We start from the raw sequence: 22,590 nt of genomic DNA on the forward strand, positions 1-22,590 counted from the left end.
TGTCGCAGGGTATGTGAGAGCACAACTTGTAGTATTCTGCCCAAAATGAAAGCTGTAAAATAAATTCTTGATAGTTTCATCACATGAATCTTCATTGATGTGTTAAATAACTTAGACCGTCATTAAAAAAAATAATAACAATACATTTTCCATGGTGATATACAATATAAGAGATATTTAAGCACCCGAAAATAATGCAGTAAACGACAAAACATGTCTACACCATAGAATCTAGTTTTTGTCAGATCATTGTATTACGTAATAGTATAAGCGTGTCATGTTGTATTTGTCAAGCAGCCAGTCACTGCACTTCGGCTGTGAGCGTCCATAATCTGCATCCTGTCGACATTGCCTTATCGCCGCATCACGTATACGCTATCTGCTCCGCGCAACAGTGAAGGTGTGGTTTCTCCCATTCAACATGGCCAGAGGAATGTCAGCATGCTTGACGGCCATTTTCACATGCACAGTACTTTTGTTAGCTGTCTCTGCCCAAACCCTACAGGTAAGAGTATTTAGTATTCTCCCGGAGTTCTTTTTTTTTAGATTTGTTAGATAACTTGATCATTCTAGGGACTGGTATCACCTGCCCAGCTTGTAAAGTTTTGAAATTTTTAATTCTGTTCTATTTACACATAAATATATCATAATATTTCGACGCGTTGCTGATACCATAAATGTGTGGATGATATAAAATCACATTTGGGCAAGAAAGGATGGTAAACATCCCAATTTTGGACATAAATTAAGGTTGGAAAAGGCTAAAAATAAGATACCGACTCGATCGCTGCAAAAAGTTTAGATCAATTTCAATGCATTGTGCACGTACGCTACATTGTGCCCCGACAGCGTAGCTGGGGTTGTCAACCGGCGTGTGTCGTTCTGACGACTTAAGTGTCACCGATATATGAGAATAAAGTTGCATTTTAAACACGAATAAATATCTACAAATATTGCACTTAAAATAGTCATGTAATATACCAAATGTTTGTTTGGGCATGTAGTTTCTTAAAATCACCAATGATTTGCTTTGTGGTAAGATGTTGCGTGGCATGATTATAAGTCACACAAATGATCAAACCTTAAAAATAGGTAATCTGCTATGCTCACAAGTGACTATAGCACGGGAAAAGAATATTTGTTTGACCGAATTTGACTTTATGTACGTATAAACACATTTTGTATGACCTTGAAATGCAAATCTGGTCAAACCAATGCTTCTATTTTTGCGTTTTAGACAGTTGTGAGCAAAAAAAGTATGGTTATTTTGTGCAACATATGTGATGTAAATGAGCTAATTGTGTCCCCCTGAAACATGCATATTTCGCATGTTTTGTTGAAATTTACAAACAGCTTAACAAATTACATGTACATATCAGCAGCGAGGCCATGGGTTTGCCATGATACATACTAAATTTTTATCAAGCTGCTTCTGTTAAATCACACCATAGTAGGCATTACAGGCTTGTGCAAGAAAAAGGTGTATAACTACCGTATGTCTTTGCGGTAATTAGTGATACCTCGGGTCGGATTAAGAATTTTCAGGGCTTAATACTCGAAGAACTTTGATTTATCTTGAGAGTAATACTGCCGTATAAATGTTAAGATTATCTCTTTTACTACTTTGAAAAAAAAAGTTTCCAGTAAGTTTATTTTTGACGACCTAAACTTTACTAAAACGAAGGAATGCCCCCTTAATGCAGAAATTAGGATTATGATGAAAATGACAATTATTACAAACTCGTTTTCAGGCTTGATTAAACAATATTTACTTGGTAAAAAGTTAAATGGCATCAGTGCAAATTATGAATTAGTTACACTGCAGATTACGAACATAACCCACCAGGCACAGATTGCCGCGTGGAACGAGTAAGCCTGCGTATTATTTCAAACAAATGTACATACTTGACCTAGGTCAGGCGTGGGGAGCACCAGACTGATTCTGTCAATCATAACAAAACATATGTTTCTTTGGAAAGCACAGACTGAATCTGTCAAGCATAACAAAACCCATGCTTTATTTGCCCCATCAAAGATAAATAGACTGCCAGGGTTGGGGAGCTATGGCGTCAACTAACACAATTAATACTCTCGTTCAAAATTAAATGTTCATCTTATTTAATTGAATTTTGCTTGTAACAAGCATTTTCATTGGCTGAGAAATTTATCAGTCCACAACGTAGCAAAATGACGTCGCCGTTTCATAACGTCACTTTTGATTGGCGGATGGAGCAGCGTAATGATTTTTAAGAGAAAAGAGTTCACCAATAAAATGAAATAATTTTTTTTCTGGAATTATAAGGATTAACTTAAATACATCTTTTGTGTTTTGGAGTTATTTAAAAAAAAAAAGAATAGTTTCAAATTTAAAAACAAAATAGATTAAAGAAACTTTCCTGGTATGCTCTCTACATTGTTATGCACTTTGCAAGCCATTCTGTCAGATTTTGGGTCGAATATTGATTATGACTTCCTAAGTGACGTCGATGATTTTAGATTATCCTAAGTTCTTGACACGTTTGGATTTGTGTAGCAGACATGTACCCTGTTTTGTTTGGAATCTTTAATGTGACGTTGCCTAAGGAAAGACCAGAACCAGTACGGGTAACACATAATCCCGATTTAGCCCGCCGGTGAATGAATAAATAAAGTTTATCAATTCAAAAGAAAACTAGAATACCAGAAAACAAACAAACTGAGCAAAACATGTGTGGAACAAATAGACACAAAACAGATGGTGTGCTCCAGATATGCTTACCATGAATGCAATATAGCTGAATCGGCGGTAGAAAAGGGAAGCTGACCAGATTTCTCCAGGAAATAATGATAAAAAAAAACGTCTTGTAAGAGAAGGAACATTTAGTGGGCAAGTTGTCCTAGTCATTAATCTATGTTTTATTAATATTGCAAACGTTTTGGTCTGCGAGCAATTGACGAAAATCGTGGCTTGTGCGAAGAACAAATTTTGCTTGGAAGGACGAGTTGGGAGCTTTGCATTGAATACGAACTTTTCTGGAGGACTCAGTCGAAGCAAAAAATACAAACAAAATGTGCCAAGCATTATTGTGAATCAAGAAATTACATCTACGCTTCTAATCTGCTTGAACTCTATCTCGAAAAAATAGGAAATTGGGAGCATTCTTGAGACGTCCGAACCAGGGAAAAGAAATTATATTTTCCAGTCAGGTTATTGGTGTCAACAAGCACTCGGCTGTTCGAACAATGTAATCCAACGTAACATCGCCAATCATTCTGGGAAAATAACTTGCACCACATCTATTTTCCAAAATTGTGTATATGAGCACAATTGGTTATGCAGCTTGCTGAGTTCAGCAGCCATTGACTACAAGTGGACATCTTCTATTCAGTAAAGATTGATCAACATCCACGAAAAAAAAAAAACCGCGACATGTGCACTTCTGAGGATATCAATCATGTATTGGCAGCAGACGTTACCAAATATGGCGGTGAAATTGACACCAGAAACGTATATATTTGTATACATGTATATGTATTTGAGTGAGGCCGAATATTTTTCTTTTTAGATTTCTTAATATCAAGATACCTCATCGAACTTTGTTCTCTGTTCCTCCCCAACACCTGAGTTCAAACTGGATCTTGACAGTTGATGCACAGGTCAAAAGAAAGAATCTTGTGTTAGCAGGCGAGAAGAATTCAATCTGAGAACAAGTGTGTATTAAATGCAATGTGTTTTATACACATTTGTTAGTTGTAAGTCATTATTCGCCGAATGTATTTGTACCGGACGCGAGAAAAGTGTACAGAGTATTAAGGGAGCAGTTTGTATTTATGTTCGTTGTTCAGGTATTTGTTTAAAATTTGTATGACGTCATCTGCCTTTTTCCTAATAATCAATTCAATAATCAGATGCATTAATTTAAGCAAGACTATAGAATTTCAACAAATGAGCAAAAAATCACACAATGTGTGTCGTAATTTTTTTCTAATTTTTCGATGCAATTCGGTAGGGTGCCCCGAAAAAGTATTGATTATCTATTGATTTCTGTTTACCAGTAGAATTAGTTGAAGTTAACAGATTTACCTATCGTCGTTATAGAGTTTCAAAAAATATCCATACTGAAGGTTTTTTACGTTTATCTTTTGTATGACATTTTTTACAAGGATTACATTTTAGTTGACCATTTTCGAGAAATATGGAAAAAGCTAACCAGCAATCCAATAAACGTCCGTTAAAATCAGAATTGGGGTCTATTCCTTTTTCTTCTCTGGCTAAATTCCAACAAATCAATTATTTTCCTAAGGAAAGCCAGGGGTTTGCAGATTCCAGTTCCTTTTTGTGTTGCTTTTTAGCAGAATCTGTATGCATTTTGATAACCTGCCCGTTGCATTGTGGGACTAATTTGCATAGTCGGACGACCCACTTATTATATTTGGGAATTTACCGTATACCTTCATAAATGCACATTTTTTTTCCAGTTTTTAATTCGCGATAATTTGTTAGGTATGTATTAACTCTGAAATCCGTAAAGAGGCCAATATGTAAACATTTATATAAATATTTCTTTTGGAGCATGGGGCTTTAAATGACCCTGGCTGTTAATAGGATGTTAAACTAAATAAAACAAACCGTAACACTAACATCACTGTTATGAGTTAATGTTAGAAAAGGGCATGTCGACATTCGGTACTAGACATTTTAGCTGTGTGGGTTTGAGTGTGTAACGAAAACACTTCGGTGTAATGTTGGCCAACATCCTCATATGCCAAGCCTACGCGTCTTGTCTCTGTAATTCAAGTGCTTTCGAGCAGACATAAGAGTAAGGTGTTGTATAAACCGGGAAGAATCTTAGATATTGACCTCGAGCTTCATCCTCAGTTAATATTTGATTCTACCAGGTCGGTACATTGCATGACACCATATCAACCTCAACAAAGTTCCATAGTTGATAATTATGTTCCGATGAAGTATTATGATTTATAATGACTGCCTTTTTGTTGTTCAAAAACTGAATTATCTATACTACTTTTTAAGTGGCAAACTTAATTCTGCTTCTTAACTTTAACTTTTATTTTCAATAAATAGTGTTGATTTTTTTCAACCATAAGTTTCTCCATGCTTTAGATAGAGTCTAATTGATTAAGTAATTTTTCCTTGAATAAGTCTGGCCGGCGAATTGATGCTTTACATCAATATTATCTAGTTTGAATTGAGAGCCATTTGGAAACGGAAACATTTCAAATTCGAAACAGATCACAAAATGTCGATAACAATACATGCAATATGAATGAATGGCTACAGTTCAAAATCGACACGAATAACAATTAAATGTCGACAAGAATACATTCTACAGTGACATCTGACTTTACCGACCACAGACTTTAACGATAATATCCAACAAAACGACAACATACTCCTTTGTCATCGCCAACACTGACTTTACTCACCACTGACTTTAATGACATCATGTAATATCCGACCATATCCACTAGAACAACAACATTCTCCACTGTCATTGCCGACACTGACTTTACTGACCACTGACTTCACCGACATCTGACGCATTGCCGCGGCCCTATACAGTGTCGGTAAAGTCAGGTTTCATATATAAATCCATGGTAACCAAGATAGTTAGACTAGCCGGAAATAGCACGGAGGACGGTAAAAGTATGTCCAGCAAAAACGGTACTGTACGTGTACATATTTAGCGAACTCATATTTTAGCTCTCCGAGGGTATGTAGACTTATTAGCGCACTCTTGAATTCGCGCAATCGTCAATATTTTTTCTTAGATTAGCGGCAATACACTTTTCTGTAACAAATACATGCCATCCAAACTTTGAATTCCCTTCAGACTCACATATAACGCTTAGCGAAACAATTGGAGCAATGTCGGAGTATATAGATCATGTTATCATTACGTACGTCAAAAACGTCCAAGATAAGCTGCCGCTGAATGCATCGTCACAGCCTGCTTTATGTATATTTGACCTATATAAAGCTCAATGGGTGAAATATCATATAGCAATTTGTCGTGTATGCACAATGATAGGTCGGAGAAATTTTAGCGCTGCACTGAATTGGCGCAATGACTTGAGCGCGAAAGGCGCTAATATTACAATACCGCTAAAATAAGTACACGTACAGTATACCAAGGTGGGGAAAAGTAATCATGAAATGGATCCTAAAACTGAAACAAATCGGAATCCAAAAACAACATTTAACCACTCGAACACTCTCTGTGATGTTATTGTTGTAAGGAACGACAAAAAGTGAAAAAATATATATTTCAAAAATCACCTTCACCTTCATGTCTTCATATTTAGAAGTTTGTCTTAGGACGAAGACCGATGTTCGTCGCAAAATAAAAAGTTTTCTTTAAGATTACATAAGGTATATCTCTTGGACGCTTCTAGAACATATATGCACATCAAACGCAAAGTACCGTTGGGATATATGGTTTTGTGGTCATCGGTCAAGGATGGGGGGGGGGTCTAACTTAATCATTATGCTTGATGTTTAGATAAAACCAACAAAATATATGTAGAATAGTGACTCTGTATATTCACATCATATACGCTAAGTTCTTAAACAGATGAGAGCTTCGTGGTCATCTTCAAGGGCCAAAGGGAGTTCAGATTTGCTATTATGACAAAACAATACATATGTTTGGTGTAATTTCAAGTCATTTACTACATATAAGCTCACGATCACATGTTATCCAATTGACAGTTTGTGACAAAGGTCACAAAGTATAAGACGAAGTCTTCTTCAACTCTAATAATGCTACAATAAGAAGGTAATTGCGTAACGTCTTCTCTCCCTCTCTGACCTTGGCCTTCAGCTCTTAATCGCATTGTGGTACATATGTCTTAGGCTGTCATGAGTTCCTTCCCTAGTCCTGGGTATCTGTCGTTTGTTAAACGTCCTGCTATGTCCTCAGTTATATCGAAACTGCTGTAAATCTAGTCTGGCCAAATAATGTACAAAGTAAGTCTGTCTAGTCTAAACTCTAGCCTACACTTCAGCTGATGCCTAATAGACGCCTTCCGTGACTGGCAACATTTTATGGCTAGCCCTACTTGACCAGGGCTGTCAAATTATTCCCGATCTTTTTTTATTTAGCTCCAGACATCCTGGTACTAATGGTGCAAAACAATTGGCCTGCAATTTGGCCATAACTGATGATAGATGCCGTGTATCAGAAATTATCCATACAACATTGTGAACAAAACTCATCAGTAAATTCAGTCACATGAATTAACATGACTCATATGAAAAGCTTGCAATATTACTACGCAGTAAATAACGTTTTGTCCCTATGTCTAGTTCCACTACATAGTACAGTACCCTGATAATTCTATAATACATACAGATGTTTAAACATACACTATGCAATAATGTCATTGTTTCATTTGAAATACATGTTTATATATGTAATTAGTGAGCAATCTGTTACCTTACGCCGTGCTCTATGAACTTCATAACACTCTGTAACAAAGCCATTTTACCACAAAAAATATACTAAAACTTTTACCTAGAATAATAACTAACGGTCAACTTAGTATGGTATAGTTATATAGTGTAATATATTCAAATATTACGATAACTGTCAGGACTATAGAGTCAATAAGGGTAACAGATGTCCATTTCTTAGTAAAAGACAATGTGACACGTATATTGCACAGCGCCATTCATATATCTTAGTACCTACTTTCAGACAAGGTAAGCACACTCATTTCATATTAGCCACATAATTACTTCCCGTCAAGGTAAAAACGCTCATTTCTTATTTACGTCTTACTTCCGGTCAAGGTAAACACATTCATTTCATCTTTATGACTTACTTCCGGTCAAGTTAAAATACTCATTTCATGTTTTTTTTTTTTTTTTTTTTAGTTCCAGACAAACATATACATCGATACTCTCTTAATTATGTACATGTAATCAATTTTTATGAATACTCCTACATTTTTGGTGTATTTTAAATCTATTATAATCTACTATTACATTCTTAATTATTGGGCAGTATAGTGTATGTAGAATTGAAAACAATCAACCAATGAATATATTGCCTGGAGCTAATTGAAAAATGGGATTGGGGGATAGTTTGGATAAAAAGTAGAAGCTGATTTTGAAAAGGAAATACAAAGATAAGAGAGAAAGGAAACATAAAAGGAAGAAGAGAAGAGGGAACGAGATTTCCGACGAAAGCAAAGGCAATTTCTGAAAGGGTGACAAAAAAATAACTGACTATTGCTAATAAAAACATTTAATGGAAAAGAAACGAGTCCAACAAAAACACAAGCAAATTGAAAAAATATAAAAATTAATTACGTTGGTAAATTGAAATCTATTTCATAATGAAAGACACTACCTTAATGTAATGGTTATATTTATTTTCTAAAAGCTGAATGGTAAGCACTGAAATCCTCAATAAAAGTAGCTTCCTTGTCACATTTTTTTGCTAAGTATCTCTCGATGTTATATGAAGTTTTAAGGTTACTAATTAGAGTGGGTAAGTACAGAGCTTTACCTAAACACTTTTGACAATAAATATAGTGCTTCATATTTAGTATTATAATATTTTCTGCTCTGTTATTTTGGTGTGGGTTTTGTGACATTTTACCAAAAATGAAATCTTTTTTACATACATTAAATGTCTCATTACAAGTAGCTTGCAACCAAATTTGGAAAGCCATAATTAAATTTTGGACTTTATTACATTCCCAAAGTACATGCTGTATTGTTTCTTTTTCTATGAAGCAGAAATTACACAAATCAGACTGAACAAAATGAATCTTTTTCAAATAAGTGTTTGTAGCTAAGACATGATGATTAATTCTAAATTGCATCCATTGTAGTTTTGAATTTTTATTTGTGTCAAAAGGCAATCTGTATATTTGTTTCCATTCCTCAATAGGTATATTTCCAAATATGGTGTCCCACTTTGCTTGGCCTGTAGGCAATACATTATTTTTATTCAATACATTATACATATCTCTTGTACCTTTTTTACTTTTAATAACAATATCAATATACAGTGGTATCAATGGTAATGTAAGTGTTTTTTCAAAATTCCATCCTAATCGTTTGACTGCCAATATAATACCATTATAATCAAGGAAGTTAGTATTTAAATTAAAAGCTTCATTAAATTCATTCTGTTGAAGAAAGCTGCCATCTTCTTTAAGTAAATCATTTATAAAAATCACACCTTTATCAAACCATTGCTTATAATATACAGTATTATTACCTATTTTTATTAAATCATTATACCAAATTGGTAGAGATAATATTTGTTCTGGCATAAATATTTCAATTTTCCCTCTCAATATATTCCACGCATTAAAAACATCAATCCAAAATTTGTTATGAAGTACATTTTTGATATTATATTCAATATATCTATTTCCTAACGTTAAAAACTTATTTCTATTAATTTTTGTAAAAAGAAGTGTCTGCCAATTTGAACTTTTAAGACAAATATTTCTAATCCATGTTGATTTTAAGGCCATTTCAAAATGTTGGATATTAACCATTTTCAAGCCACCTTCTTCATAACATTTCACAATAATATCTCCTTTGACCTTTGCTATTGGACTTCCCCAAAGGTATTCATTGAACATATTTTGAATCTCTTTCATAGTAGATTGGTTAGGTGATGGTAATCCTATAAATAAGTGTGTAAGTATTGGTAGTAGCAGTGTTTTTATTACGGTTACTCTACCTATCGGAGTTATATATCGTCTATTCCACTGTTTAATTAGTGCCTTTAATTTAGCAATTTTTTCTTTGAAGTTAGACTGAACTATTTTACTGAGGTCAACATTGAAGTTAATTCCTAAAAGATTAAAATGTGTTAAACCCCATGATAGAGCAAGATTATTGACTAATTTCTCTGAACTGTATTTTTTACTTCCTATCCATATAACTTGTGTTTTTGTGTAGTTTAATTTGAGTCCCGATATTTCCCAGAAGTAATTAAGTTCTTTTAAAGCATACCTAAGTGATGTTTCAGTACCATCAACATCGTGAACAAATCTCATCAGTAAATTCAGTCACATGAATTAACATGACTCATATGAAAAGCTTGCAATATTACTACGCAGTAAATAACGTTTTGTCCCTATGTCTAGTTCCACTACATAGTACAGTACCCTGATAATTCTATAATACATACAGATGTTTATACATACACTATGCAATAATGTCATTGTTTCATTTGAAATACATGTTTATATATGTAATTAGTGAGCAATCTGTTACCTTACGCCGTGCTCTATGAACTTCATAACACTCTGTAACAAAGCCATTTTACCACAAAAAATATACTAAAACTTTTACCTAGAATAATAACTAACGGTCAACTTAGCATGGTATAGTTATATAGTGTAATATATTCAAATATTACGATAACTGTCAGGACTATAGAGTCAATAAGGGTAACAGATGTCCATTTCTTAGTAAAAGACAATGTGACACGTATATTGCACAGCGCCATTCATATATCTTAGTACCTACTTTCAGACAAGGTAAGCACACTCATTTCATATTAGCCACATAATTACTTCCCGTCAAGGTAAAAACGCTCATTTCTTATTTACGTCTTACTTCCGGTCAAGGTAAACACATTCATTTCATCTTTATGACTTACTTCCGGTCAAGTTAAAATACTCATTTCATGTTAACGATTTACTTCCGGTCAAGGTAAACACGTTCATTTTATCTGGATGACTTACTTCCGGTCAAGTCAAAATACTCATTTCATATTTAGGATTAACGTCCGATCAAGGTAAATACTCATTATATATATATGACGTACTTTTGGTCAAGGTAGATACACTCATTTCATATTTACGATTTATTTCCGGTCAAGGGGAATACACTTTTTTCATTTTAACGACTGACTTCCGGTCAATGTAAATGCACTAATTTGATATATAAAACTTACTTCCGGTCAAGGAAAATAAACTCATTTCGTATTTACGACTTAATTCCGGTCAAGGTGAATACACTCATTTCATATTTACAGCTTGCTTCTAGTCAAGTATCCACTTAAAAAAAAAAATAACCTACAAATATCCCAACAATTTAAAGGCAACTACTTCCTATTGTAACATGAGTAATCCACAGTCATTGAATCGCTTCCAATGTCTTACGCTAAAAGTGTATAATGTTCGACGCGAGGACACAGTTTAATATCAGGAATTCCGTAACTTAAAACAACACCAAGATAGTTTAAAGTCCATCCAGGGTCGTTTTTAACACTTGTAAACACAGAACAGCTTGTCAAGTAACAACACTGTTCAGATGTCATCTAGGATTCGTTTTCAATTACATTGTTCACAGTTCAACAGGGGTCAATGAATTACAACAACGTCAACATTGTTTAAAGAACATCAAGTATATTTCCATCTCAGTATAGCCGTATAATTTAAACGTTAAACATTTATCATTTCGATACGCAATCTTTATGAACATAACAAAAAAGTTTTGTTTTCATTTCATAACAACAGATCTTCACAATATTATATCAACTTTGTTATCTTTATAACATTAAGGATAGATTCTTAATAGTTTCATTTCGTCATGTCACACGTTTTAAATCTCTTTGAGAAACTTACGGATGTAGGCATATGAATCATGTATTATTACGTGTTCACTTCCTGCTTGTGACAGCTATAATGGACTAATAACTTATTCTATTGTGGACATCCCTTTAAATTCTTTAACAGGTTGATCCAACACGCTAGTCTCGGCGAATTTGCCAGCTGCAGGACATTCTCCTAAAAAAAATACAAAGTTCTGCATTTCTTCTTTTAATATACCGATCTCTCTTATAAATAGCTCTGCTAGTTGTCTCTCGTGCTTGAAAGATCGTCAAGGTCAGATGTGCTATGCTGATGTAGCTATCATCTGTTGGTGAGATCTTCTTTGCTTTTATTCTATGTCCTCCTTCGGTGCTATTTCGCTTGCAGACAATCCAAATCCAAATTTCCTTATTGCACTAACCCTTCACTTCTGCAAATCACTTATATTTCGCGTTGGATTTATTTTCGCGTTTATACGCGAGGAGAGTCAATCGCAAATTCCAATCCTTCTGAACTATTTGTTCGAAACTAACATCTACGAAGTTTGCGATTAAATCTTATAAATTATGTATGTTGGTGTTAGAGCTATTTGGGTATTATATTTTGCATCTGTTACGTTGTAAAAACAGGGAAATAATTGTGTTTGTATGTCTTAGGCGAGCGATGGCCACCATCTTTAGAACTCATTTCAAATTGAAGTGTGCTCCATTTTACAATATCGTACCTATTTAGTACAACTGGTACGAACCCGATAAAGGAAAATATAGTATGTGTAGGAGAGTGAAACCCACAGTAGAGTCGGACGCTTCCGATACTCTGATTTATCACAAATTGCGTCTTGGCTTAATAACCTGTTTTCGCCTTTGCTTCAATTTTGTAAGATTCTAATTTTATTTTTGTTTTTGATTCATCCGAAAACATTGAGGAGGAGATAATGTAAATGTACACACTAGCCTATATCTAATAACGGTATTGATATACGTACAATGGTACTCATACCACAGACATGTGTGGTAGATGTCATTGTCTTGTAAAATGTCCATAGGTCAGTATCAGTGTCAAAAAGGACTGGTATATTTCCGTCAAGGCGACTCTTGCTACACACACTCGACGATACACAATTTAGATTTTTGTTGACGAAAGTTTAGCAAATGGATTTTACAATCTAATGTGACGCCAACATATGTACTGGTATGATGATAAACAGGATGACATATACTTCGGCATATAATGACGATAATTTTGTTAATAGTTTACAAAGTATGTGTCGGATATCGGGCACAGAAGGCAAATGAGTATACACAGCTCCCTCCATCATTGAAAATGATGCATTTAATGCTTATTGTTATTTATTCTAACTATCAGGAAACAGGTTACTATAAATGTACATATTTTAACGGTAGTCTTATTTTAGTGTTTTTCGCGCTGCAGAAGCATTCCGCTAAATTGTGATTTTGCTAAGTGTAGTTTATTTACCTTGGTTTCTATGGCGATTACTGTTGGTGTGCTAATTCATCATTCCGTTAATCTTTTGTATCAGGGGTTTCCTGTTTGACGAATGTCGACAGTCCTCTTTTTGATGGACACCAACTCGCCCTGAAGGGCACCTGACAGTCCGTCCTGACAACTCTGGTCATCAGTTCTTTAAATGTATTCCTAGGCGATTTTAACATGTTTGATGTGAATATATTACAAACAATGCATAGAGGGTGGACTCAAATGGACATATTTATGTGCATAATGCAATTTTCTCGACTCTTAAACATTCAATAGTATCCGATTATCCGATTATCCCCATTTGTGTACATTCGTCACACCCAAGTGGACCTTTTCAACACATTCCGAATCACTGCACACTGATTGTTGTTTTGTCAGTGATATGTTTCCCATATTAACATATACATCATACATCATACATGTTACCTATATCATGTTTTTGTCGATCTCAATCTGATACATTCCAAGAGTAATTTTGTACAAGACACACATTGTCAAGATATGTTACCAAGTAAGGAATACAGTAAACCCAAATATAATCAAGTCAATTACATCATACGGCTGGTTCGTGGAAACAACCATCGTTGTCAACATTGCAGGTTGAAGAAGCAGGAATGATACCATTCAGAAATGTTCGTGCACATGATGTATTGAAAGTACTTGAATTGATCAGTACATGTATTAACATCTCATCCATGACAGAATATTTCGATATTTTTCACTCGTGCTTTGCACTCGTGAAAATATCGATAGTCATACTCGTAAAATATGTTATATTCAACTAGAAACCATTTAATATCTTCTTTATATTTTCAACTTAAACAGTTGATTTCACAACGACGTCAAGTTTACAAATCTGTGTAAAAACGTGACATGCAGCTATGTCACAGCAAATATCAAGGCTTAATTTCTACCAGAGTGTCTATCCCCTTCAATCCCAAAGGAATGTACAAAAGACACACAAGTCATTAGCTCATTTTCGCCTAAATTGATAGAACAGTACATCATACAGCTGTTTCGACCTTCAAGGACTCGTCAGTAATACCAACTGTATAACGTTTTGATATCTAGGAGGGGATGGATAAAACTATTATAGGTAAAAATACTATTGTATGGTGAGGCCCCATTATTAAAGGAATTTCACCCTAACATTTTCGAAAATATAGTCATGCTAAAACATTATAATCTGCGTACCTAAAGATATTACGTTTCCGGACTCTGTCTGTTGTATGATCCGGACTTTGTCTGTTCTGTAATCCAGTCTCTGTCTATTCTGTAATCCGGTCTCTGCCTATTCTGTAATCCGGTCTCTGTCTTTTCTGTGACCTGGTCCTATTCATTCTTTACATTGTTAGGTTTCGTTCTGGTCCAGTGTGTAGCGATGGCTACAGTCTTAATAGCTCTACAGGGACATTATCAATTGACCCTGAAATGCAAGGCAGACACGTTCAGCCAAACACCTCAACTCCTTCCTGGCATAATAGCTGGTGCAAGCGCTTTACATCATTATTTCGGTTACAATTACAGATTTGAGATTTCCTCTCGAGAACCCGCGTGTGGCGGAATCATGGGAATACTCTTATGAGAAAATAGATAGAGGATTATAAAAAGATTTTCCACCTCCAGGCCTACTGATATTTACTCGAAATCCAGAGTAATTCTTCTGAGTGGGAATATACAATGTCTGACCTATATAAGCGGAAAATGAAAATGAGATGAACTTGGCAACAGAGTTGTAAGCTTGGGGTTCCTGAACTGAGTTAAGATGAGATATTGGTTACGTACAGCAATTCTGCATATAAATGTGACTTGTAAACATTTGCATGAAGATAAACCTATACCTGAAAATATAGAATAATATAATAACATCTTAGACATTTCCCTCGCTTAACCACAGATCTCAGCGTTTTGAAATGCTAAAGGTCAAATTTGTTATTTCTACATTTTGGTTTTATCTTACTACATGTATAATAGGTTTTTTTTCTGTTTTTTTCACAGCCGGGTTCTTCCATACCAACATATACCGTCACAACAATACTGGTAAGTAAATATATACCATATCAACAACTTATATAATTACAAGTACAATGTGTATATCATCTGTAGATATACATCATATAACGAAACGAAAAACCACAGCTTAATTGCTATACGTCTCAGTAACGAAAGCCAGTGTTGTGTAATATTGCCTTAAGTGTTCTCAGTGTGTCATAGAGCTACGAAGTTAAGTAGATATTCGCCGTAACAATCTCATGAACTCGGCCTATCCCAGTTCAGGCGTAGTCTGATTCCAAATTAGGACCGAATTGAGTGGATGAATAGCGGTTGGTTTCAGGTTCAACAAGCCTGGTAATTTGAAAGTCCTTTCATGCAATTAATGACATGCAAAACTATCCTATGATATCATCATATATCAGTAGAATTGTAGAATATAGTTTACAAAAAGGTACTTAGTTCTGAAAACAGTGTTGTTGTAAATGTATATTGAATCTTAAAATAACTTTTTTTAACATGTGCTCTATTCTCCATTGCTCTTGTATATGGAATAAAACTACTTTTTATACCTAACAAGCATATGGATATCCTCCTATATTTAAACATAACAAGTTGGTACTATTCATGCACAATATAGTGATTTATGTTATAGTGTCTTAAAGAAACACGAGGGTACGTTTCATTGCACTTACTATATAGATCATCATCTATAAGCAGATTATAGATCGGTAGCATATTTAATTTTTTGTCTGTTTTTTTATATTTTTGTTGTTGTTTTTTTGTTGTTGTTTTTGTTTGTTTTTGTTTTTGTTTTTTTTTTGCTTTGCATGTGAATTTATTATTGTTTTTTTATTTCTTTATTACTTCTTGACATTTTTATTTCGATTCTCACATAAAGTATTCACATATTACAGAAAGAAATAAAGACAACTTTCACACACACACATGCATACATAAACTGTATATACATATATATATATCTTGAATACAAAGTAGGTAGCTTAGCTATAGCTAATAGGTGAATAAAACAACTTTCATAGAAGGCAGCATAATCAGTATGAAATTATGTGTCAGAAGTGATGACAAAAATGCATGAAACAGTTCTTTTCTGTCTATTGATCAAAAAGATTACGAAAAAGCCTCCATTTGTGAGTGAATAAAGTGTACCTACCATCTATGGTTGATGTTCATTTTCCCATATTGTAATAGTCCAGTTTAGTAAGTAAATAGTAAGTATTCTCTTTACACATTCAAATATGAGTTGTTCCCCTTTACCACACTGTTTATCAATATATTGTTTAATAATGGGTATTATAAGGTTATGTTTTCCAAACAATATTGGCTTTTTTGACAGATTTAAATATAAAGAGGTTTTTTTCAAATATCCAATTTTCAAGTAATATCCAAAGCCTCTCAACGTATTCACAAACACAAAACATGTGTAAAAGTGTTTCAATTTATTCTTTATAAAAGGTACAAGAATGATCATCATATATATTTATTTTAGTTAGAAGGCATTTGTTGTCAATACTTTATGTATAACTCTGTACTGGAGCGATCTCATCGAGACATCATTTGTTGTTCTAAACACTGTTATTTGAATTTTCAATTTCACTAGTTCTGCATGTGAATATTGTGAACTATTATTGAATCAATGGGACCCCCATTTCATTTTCGTAGGGCGCTTGTTGAACCTTAAGGAGTATTGCCGACTGAAATGACCGACACCATCGAACAAAAAAGACAAAAACATAATTAAAAATATTTTATAACAAATAACGTATTTGTCCAAGCAAAGAAGTATAATAAAATACCGAAAGTGTTAAGTTAAATGAATTAATATAATTTTGGGGTTTACGAAAAGAGTTTTAGTGTTTGATTATTATTTTCCTTCTGGATAAATAAAGCACTAACATAATTAAAATGTTATTCACAGCACGAGCCCTACATAATGATGAACCCCAAATCTACGGACAATTCCACTAAATACATTGGCATCGTTAAGGATATTCTCGACAGGATCGGTCAGATACTCGATGTCAACTTTGAGTATATCCATGTGGGGGATGACGATTTCGGTCATAGACACCGCGTCTTCGGAAACTGGAGTGGCATGGTGGGTCAATTGATTCGTAAAGTAAGTAGCAAACATACTCCTCCGTAAAGTAGGTTTTATGACCTTAATAACATTTGCATCAAGTCGTTCTTGTAATAGAAAGTTTCAAGCACTTTTTTAAGCAGATGAAAATTCCTTTGGAATGGAGCTCTTCGTAAGGTAGGTACCCCGTTCTTCAGTAAGAAGGTGTTACGTCCTTCGTTAAGTAAGTATAAGTTTTGCATGATTGGCATCAAGTCCCTCGTTAAGTAAGTATTAAGTCATGCGTAAAGCAGGTATCGCGTTCTTTAGTAAGAGGGTGTCAAGTTCTTCGTAAAGTGTTTTTGTAAGGTAGGTATAAAAACGTTTTCAATATTGTAATCAGTTGAGTAATTTCTTCAAACCTGTTGTCTGTTTATATTTTTCGTATGAAATGTACCAGTCTATACCTTCTCATTGTCCTACTGACCTGGCCACATTCAACAACAGCATATATAGAACTAAAACCTTAGTTGCTCAACTGGTTAAGTATTTGTCCGATAGAATAAACGGTTAGTTTTACTTGAAAAAGAGTGATTAACATAAAAAGAGGGTTGACTTCATTGACAAGGTTTGGAAACATTACTATTGGAAGAGATTGCATTGATAACGAGTATGATTACAATAGTGGGAGAAACTTTAGTCCACATTGCGCATGACGTCATTTATGACAGATAATTCCACTTTTCTAATAGGAAGCTGACATCGCAGCGTCACTGAGGGTAACATCTCAACGGGCCAAGGATATTCACTACTCACAGACGTTTGCAACAAGTGGTGTGAGCATTTTACTAAAGAAGCCAAAGATCCATTCCCAAGCACACAACACCGCCACACTTCCATTCCAACCATTCACTGTTGGAATATGGGTGTCCATCATCGTGGCATTCGTTATTGTATCACTGGTATTGTACGCTATTGGCAGGTAGGTTCACTTTGTTCAGAAACGCTTCGGTATTGTAATAATAATAATAAGAATCTTTTACAAGTAAACACATAAATGACATGTTGATTAAGATGTGGTAGGCAATCTCGTCATGATAGAAGCTAGAATCATTCCTTATAGAGGCCACGGTGGCGAAGTGGTTAAGGTGTCCCAACACTGTATCACTAGCCCTCGACCTCCTGGTCGCGAGTTCGAGATACACGTGGCAGTTGCCTGATAATGACCGTAGATCTGTGTTTTTAATCAGGGTACTCCGGATTTCCACCACCTCCAAAACCTGGCACATCCTTAATGACCCTGGCAGTTAATATGACGTTAAACAAAGAAAAACTAAAGCAATCCCGTCCTTACTTGTTATTTATGCCGTTGTATTGTCATACAATTATATATATTACATGGAAAATGCAATGAACGGTCTTGCTATAGTATTAAAAGTCATGATAAATGACAATGATTGTATTGAAACTAATAAATATTACATCCTTAATAACGTATAGTTCTGTAAATTATTAAGATTCGTGTGCGATTAATTTTCGCGTTAATACGCTAGGAAAGTCAATCGCGAATTCAAAACCAATTATTTGTGCGAAAATAAAACCTGCATGGATGGAGGCCAAGCTATCAGTTACCAATATAGGAGTATTGTAGAGTCTATGATTATAAAAGTTCATCATTCTCGAAGTTTAAGTCATTTCTAGATCAACGTTCGCGAAATAATTATTCGCGAATATATCTGAAAAGTTCGGGAAATAAAGTATTCGCGAAATCTGAGTCATTTAAGAACTTCAGTAATGGACATCTTAATTGTACTCAGATATCGTGAGTATTCTCTTTTGCCAATCGTGCATTCTCGGCTGTTACTCTGATAGATCAGAACGCCAGTCCTCTAACTATAAAAGACTATCGCTTAAGGTTAATTTGATAACTTATATGCTACAAATTTGTAGGCTTAATCCGGAGGAGCGAGTTACTGAACGTGGGGAAAATAACATTGCTACCGCCTTCTTCATGACCTTCAGCATGCTGTCATTACAAGGTTAGTAGTAAAGAATTCACATTTTTTTTATTATTATCATTAAAAAATTCGCATATTAGCCTCGCAGAAGACTTCTATGGAGCGCAGATTCATTATTACTTCTCATTTAGCAGTAAAACTTTAATATAATCTTTGTGGTATTTACTTGTTATCTTATTATTTCGAATTAGTTTTCAACTTAAAATGATCTATAAAAGCTGTATATCTTGATTTCAGGATCTCGTTTGACTCCTACCTCACATGCTGGCCGCACCTTGGTGTGTTTCTGGTGGATTTTTGTCTTGGTTACGCTCATTTTGTATGCTTCCAGTCTCACGTCCATTTTGTTTTTGAAGTCCCCGGATGTTGAAAATCCACTTCCATTTTACACCTTTGAACAAATGACAAAGCAATCTAAAATAAAGTACGGCACCGCCAAATCTGGTTCTGCGAAAAGCTACTTCAGGAAGTCCTCTGGAGCGCTCGAACGACAAATATACAAGCTTTGGAAAAGTAATCCAGACCTTTGGGTGCCGTCGATTGAGGAAGGGGTTGCCAGGGTGAAAAATGGTAACGGGGATTACGCTCTGGTCTTGGATAGCGAATTCGCATATTACACGGCGGCAAAAACCTGTGGCTTGGCTGTGACAGGCAAATTGTATTTGGAACGGTCATACGCCTTCGCCTGTGGACCAGACACCGATATTTGTCGTCAGCTCGATCATGCTATTCTCGATATGAAGGAAAACGGTGAGCTACTTATGATCGCAGACAAATGGATGAGTGGACCTTGTGGCAGCTATGCCGACCTATCGACGCCTGAACGCTACATCCCGCCGACGTTGGATGCTTATCTAGACGTGAAACACATGGATATAACACGATTCACGTTGCCACTAGCCAGCATATTGTGTGGAGTGATAATAAGCATTCTGGTAGCTGCAATAGAGAAATTCCGGTCCAAGTCCAAAGGGGTAAGTCGTCAAGCACGCGTAACTTTACCTCAAGAGGCATGAGTTTGTGTAAAGTTCTAATATTACAAAAAATATAATCGTAAAATTTTACCGTTTTTTTCTTAATGTACTCATTTGAATTTTCTGGTGAATGACGTACTGTTATATATGGCGACATTTTATCTACTAAACTTCGGGTTGTCGCAGTTTCTGAAGGCGACAAAGCGACAAGGCGACAAGGATTTTATTTCTTTACTCAAGACACCATCATAAAACAAATTTACATTTTCATCTCGTCTAAATTCATTAAAGAGTGCATATCAAGTATCTGTTTGTTTACATGTTTGAGGCTTTATTCCAATAACCTCATCACAATAGAATATCCCTGTTACTATGACAATGGAAAAATTAGGTATTTACTTACAACACATAATTGGGGGAAACAGAATAAGGAAAGATTGTGCAAACCCGGTCCCGGATGTGGTAGGTGTGTAGGAATATATCAAGGAATCATGTATTTTGTTCGGCGGACATCAATTTACTCACAAATGATGCCGAGCAAAATTCGATCACTGCTGTTGAAATTAATGAATTGTTATAATAAAAAAAAACACATACAATGTATTTGAAAAAAATTAGATTTTTCTCTATGAGAAGAATGATTGTCTGTTAATTTTACCTTAGCCCGAGTTTTCTCTGGCCCTGTCACCATGTCTGGTGTAGGTTGGTGACAGGGCCAGAGAAAACTCGGGCTAATAGTACCTCTGACTGCAGAAAACGTGATTTTGTTTTGAAAAATAGTTCCCTAGTTACAAAATGGAATCATCTCACCTTACGTTCGAGGTTATGTGACTGACGTCACATTCGCGATGTTCCGGGTAGTGAACAGATCCAAAATTTAATTTAAGCTGCAAAGGAGTACTAGTAAAGAAGCCCTCACAAACCTTTTGTTACGAGGCACACGTGTTCTTACAGTAAACATGTTTTATATATACACACATGTATTGTATTTCTATATATTTATATCTTGTATTTTGTCCTTGTGTTGTAGATTGCCCGGGGAGCACGTATTCCTGCACAGGAAGATAAACAAGGCTTCAGCAACAGCCCAGACATCGATATGTAGTGGGCAACCGGGAATCCTCAAAAATGGAACTCTTCGATAACTTCAGTTTTGACAGTATGCAGCTCTCAAACGTCTCCAGTGAACTGTAAACGTCAAAAATATAAAACGAATAGGTGCCTTTTATATGTATATCTATATTTCACAGTCACGAAACATCTAAATATGGTTATAATATGGACACTTTAGTGTATAACCATCAAACTGAAGCAAGGCTAATACTTATTCTTGTTTGAAATTGATTACGTTTTCAACCTTTTAAATAATGTAGAAAACAAAGGTAACTTAGGTTCGGCATGTTTAAACAGATTTATTATGCTGAAGAAGATACACAGTATAGCTTGGTTTGACTGCTCGCTTCGAGTCTCCTTTCACGGCCGAATGCTGTGATCAGAGGAGGCTGGATTTACCCTGCCTTTCATGGGTCTAAGTCTTGTTTGTACGCCATGCTCGAATGTTCCACGGTTTGCTGAGCAGCACTTCTGTTGTCAGATGCCGCTGCAACAAACTCTTCCAATCTTAAGATGGCTGACCTTTACGCGTAACTTGTGTCGCCATATTTGTGATTTGATGACGATGCTATAAGCACCTCCTAGCCTATTGCTGCCGTACATTGCATACCCACAGCGTTAATAGGAGTACAAAAGAGCAGCATGAGTATGAGGCGCCGTTTTACTATCTAATCAGTATTTTACATCAAGAATTGGACTTTCTAACATAAAAATAGAGAGATTTCGGACTATATGATTTAATTGTGAAATTATATTACATAGTGTCATCGTTGCTTGATTTGATTTCATGATTATTTTACTAGTATATGATTTGATTGTATCATTACATTATATGATGTCATCATTGTATGATTGGATATGATCATTATAATATATTATATGATTGGATCATTACATTATATAATTTGATTTTATCATTATATTATATAATTTGATTTTATCATCATATTAAATGATGGCATCATTGTATGATTTGATTTGATCATCATATGATTAGGTTTTATCATTTTAAAATATGTTGTCATTATTGTATGATTTTATTTGATCATTATAATAGATGATTTGATTTGATCATTATATTATGCTGTTTCACTAATACATTTCCATGTATCGTTTTATCGTTATATCCTTCTTTTCGTTATATCATTCTGTCTCAACATTATATCATGCTTTATTCACCATGTGTTTTAGTGTAATCGTTTTCATGGTTATATAATTCCATATTGTATCTTTCTACCATCCCTTCGTCATATTATTAAAGCTTTTATCCATCTTTACTATTCAATCAGTATTGTATATCAAGAATCTGACATTTCTATCATAGAAAATAGAGAGATTTTGG

General features: G+C 34.9%; 1 protein-coding gene across 1 annotated transcript; it reads left to right on the top strand.

Moving 5' to 3' along the window:
* Positions 1–327: 327 nt before the first annotated feature.
* On the top strand, positions 328–22,100 carry LOC117342516 (glutamate receptor U1-like). Its single transcript, XM_033904695.1, has 7 exons — positions 328–505; positions 15,070–15,111; positions 17,003–17,203; positions 17,896–18,125; positions 19,094–19,182; positions 19,399–20,135; positions 21,166–22,100. The coding sequence occupies exons 1-7, from the start codon at positions 422–424 to the stop codon at positions 21,238–21,240; spliced, it is 1,458 nt and encodes a 485-aa protein (XP_033760586.1). The 5' UTR covers positions 328–421; the 3' UTR covers positions 21,241–22,100.
* The last annotated feature ends 490 nt before the right edge of the window (positions 22,101–22,590 follow it).

This window comes from Pecten maximus, chromosome 14 (genome assembly GCF_902652985.1).
Source record: "Pecten maximus chromosome 14, xPecMax1.1, whole genome shotgun sequence".
NCBI classification, from domain to species: domain Eukaryota; kingdom Metazoa; phylum Mollusca; class Bivalvia; order Pectinida; family Pectinidae; genus Pecten; species Pecten maximus.